General features: G+C 33.8%; 1 protein-coding gene across 1 annotated transcript; it reads right to left on the reverse strand.

Moving 5' to 3' along the window:
* Positions 1 to 289: 289 nt before the first annotated feature.
* On the reverse strand, positions 290 to 1,906 carry LOC129876402 (zeatin O-glucosyltransferase-like). The gene has a single exon (XM_055951837.1). It carries the CDS (start codon positions 1,869 to 1,871, stop codon positions 423 to 425), a length of 1,449 nt encoding a protein of 482 aa, XP_055807812.1. The 5' UTR covers positions 1,872 to 1,906; the 3' UTR covers positions 290 to 422.
* Between the last annotated feature and the right edge of the window lie 670 nt (positions 1,907 to 2,576).

Here is a 2,576-nt window from a genome sequence, read left to right on the forward strand (position 1 = left end):
TGTTCACTTTTACTTGTCCACTTTTTTCATATAAAAAGAAATAATATCATGTTTTACGTTTAGCATTAATTACTTATTCTCAAAATTATTTTTCAAGAGTTAATATTAAACATCAATTAATAGCAGAAGTGTAGTAAAATAATTATATATGCCAATCATTATTTTCTTTATGGACATGCTAAAATTTAAATATGACAAATAAAATAAACGGAGATAGTACAAATTAAAATGAAGGGTATACTATGTATACATGTATGTATACACATGTAATAAGCAAAATGAAGATATCTGGTATAAATTAAAGAATGACATTGCATGTCATTATAGTAACATATTCATTTATTAACTTTTTCAAATATCGACTTACAAAAAATACTGCATATGCTACTGACACCATGATCATAAAAATGTGTTGGAAGATATCAAATTGCTCTAGTAATATGAGCAATGAAAGAATCAAATTCATTTTTTGTGACACCATTTTCTCCCACAGCTTTCTTAACACCAAAACTCAACTCTTGTGCTCTTTTCCTCATTTCTTCCCCTTCTTGTGATGCCATTAAAATACTCACAACCTTTTCGATCCCATCGGACGTTATCAACTCGTCTCGTCGAGCCCAATCCTTAATAACTATCCCGACTTTTAGAATTTTGGTTATCAACACCGTGTTCCTAGGTTGATCCGAATGCATTGGCCATGCGGCTAAAGGAACTCCCATTGAAATACTCTCCATGCATGAATTCCATCCACAGTGACTCAAAAAACCACCGGTCGAAGTGTGGGCCAAGATTTCTAATTGTGGGGCCCAATCTCTTACGACGATTCCTCTTTCTTTCACTCTCTCTTCGAACCCTTTTGGCAATTGAATTTTTTTCGTGAAATCTTTTGAGAAAACATCCTCTTTATCGGCGTCTCTCAATACCCAAATGAATTTTTGTTGGCTTTGTTCCAAACCAATTGCAATTTCCTTGATTTGTTCATAAGAGAATGAAGTTGTTGTTCCAAATGACACAAAAATTACTGACCTTGGAACTTGTTTGTCTAACCAAGTCAATGATTTATGTCTTTGTTGGGTGGGCCCTGAGATTGTAATAGGATTAAAAGGTCCAAGAGCCCACTGCTTTTTGCCTTTATTGATTTGTTCTTTTGATAACAAATCAAGAAAAGGACCTTCAACAACTCTTGAGGTGTTATAAATCTTGCCAGAATTAAATTTACTATACTCATGTTCCGATCGAACAAATTTACTAAACTCCGGGGTGAAGCATCCTTCGATCGATGGAAGGTCTTTTATTATATCTCTGTCGATAGCAAAAGGCCTCCCTATATTTTCCCACACGTACAAAAATAAAGTGAAAGCAGAAACACTATGGAAAGTGTAGGCTTCTGCATTTGGAATAGCACGGTAATCTTGAACCACAGACCCCATTAATGAGTCGTGGATGATAACAATTCTTCGTGTTTTATGTGAGAGAGAACGTAAAATCTTTGCAACAGGATTTCGTAGGTTAGTGGAAATTTGAGAGCAAGTTTGAAGATGTGAAGGGAATTTGATTGATGAATTTAGTTTATTATTAGGTGTAGGAGAATTGAAAATAGGAGTTGAAAATTTGTGAAATTGAATATTGTTTGTTGATTTAAAACCATGAACTCGAAAATTGACTTGATGAGTATGAGTTGTGGTGGTAATATAATGGACTGGTATATTATATGATGAAATTATACCAGAAAAATGAAGAAGTTGGTTCAAGTGGCCTTGTACTGGAAATGGAACCACAACAACTACTACTTCTTGTGGAAATTGATGACCATTTTGGCTATGATTTTGGTTTTGGTTGCAACTAGGGGCCATTGGAGAAGTATATGGCATTGAGGTTTTTTTGGACTAGGGAAGCTTCCTATTTATAGGATGATAAATAGCAAGTTTGGATTTGTGGTTTTCTTGTTTTGAGTGGAGGTAGGGTGGGGTGGGGTAACGTCGTTTCATTTTCTATGTGTGATACATGTTCCTTCTAATAATTCAATAAAGTTCTTTGTTCAACAATCATCCATCTTTGGAGGTTTAGCTTACTTGTCCCCTCTTTCATGTATTCACTTTTTCATTATTAAATAATGTATTTGATAGGGGTCTAAGCCAAACTACACGGATTTAATATTTTAAGAAATAAGAAATTAACAAAGTTCTTCGAATTTGCAATGTATATACTAGCTTGGCCTATAATTTATAATTTATCTGACACGTAAATTAATTGCTCACATGATATTAATTTATTTTTTTCATAGGAAGATCTTGCTACTTGTTAATTAAGTGGGGAATGGTCATTTTTTATGTGTGTTCCTCTTCTCTACTTCTTGGAATTGCGATGTCTACTATGTTCTTCAATAATTTATAATTTAAACAGAAAAATATAGCCGATTTCAACTTGTTTGGTACTCATTTAGACCTTTGCAATTATTAAGGTGATAGTTGGATAGCGTCTCTTTAAGGTTAGAATTCGTTGTATGCGATGCATGAAATTTGCCGACCTTGTAAATTATCACGTTTAGAAAATGCCTTTACTTTGATGGTCCACAC

The sequence above is a fragment of the Solanum dulcamara genome, chromosome 12, assembly GCF_947179165.1.
Source record: "Solanum dulcamara chromosome 12, daSolDulc1.2, whole genome shotgun sequence".
NCBI classification, from domain to species: Eukaryota; Viridiplantae; Streptophyta; class Magnoliopsida; order Solanales; family Solanaceae; genus Solanum; species Solanum dulcamara.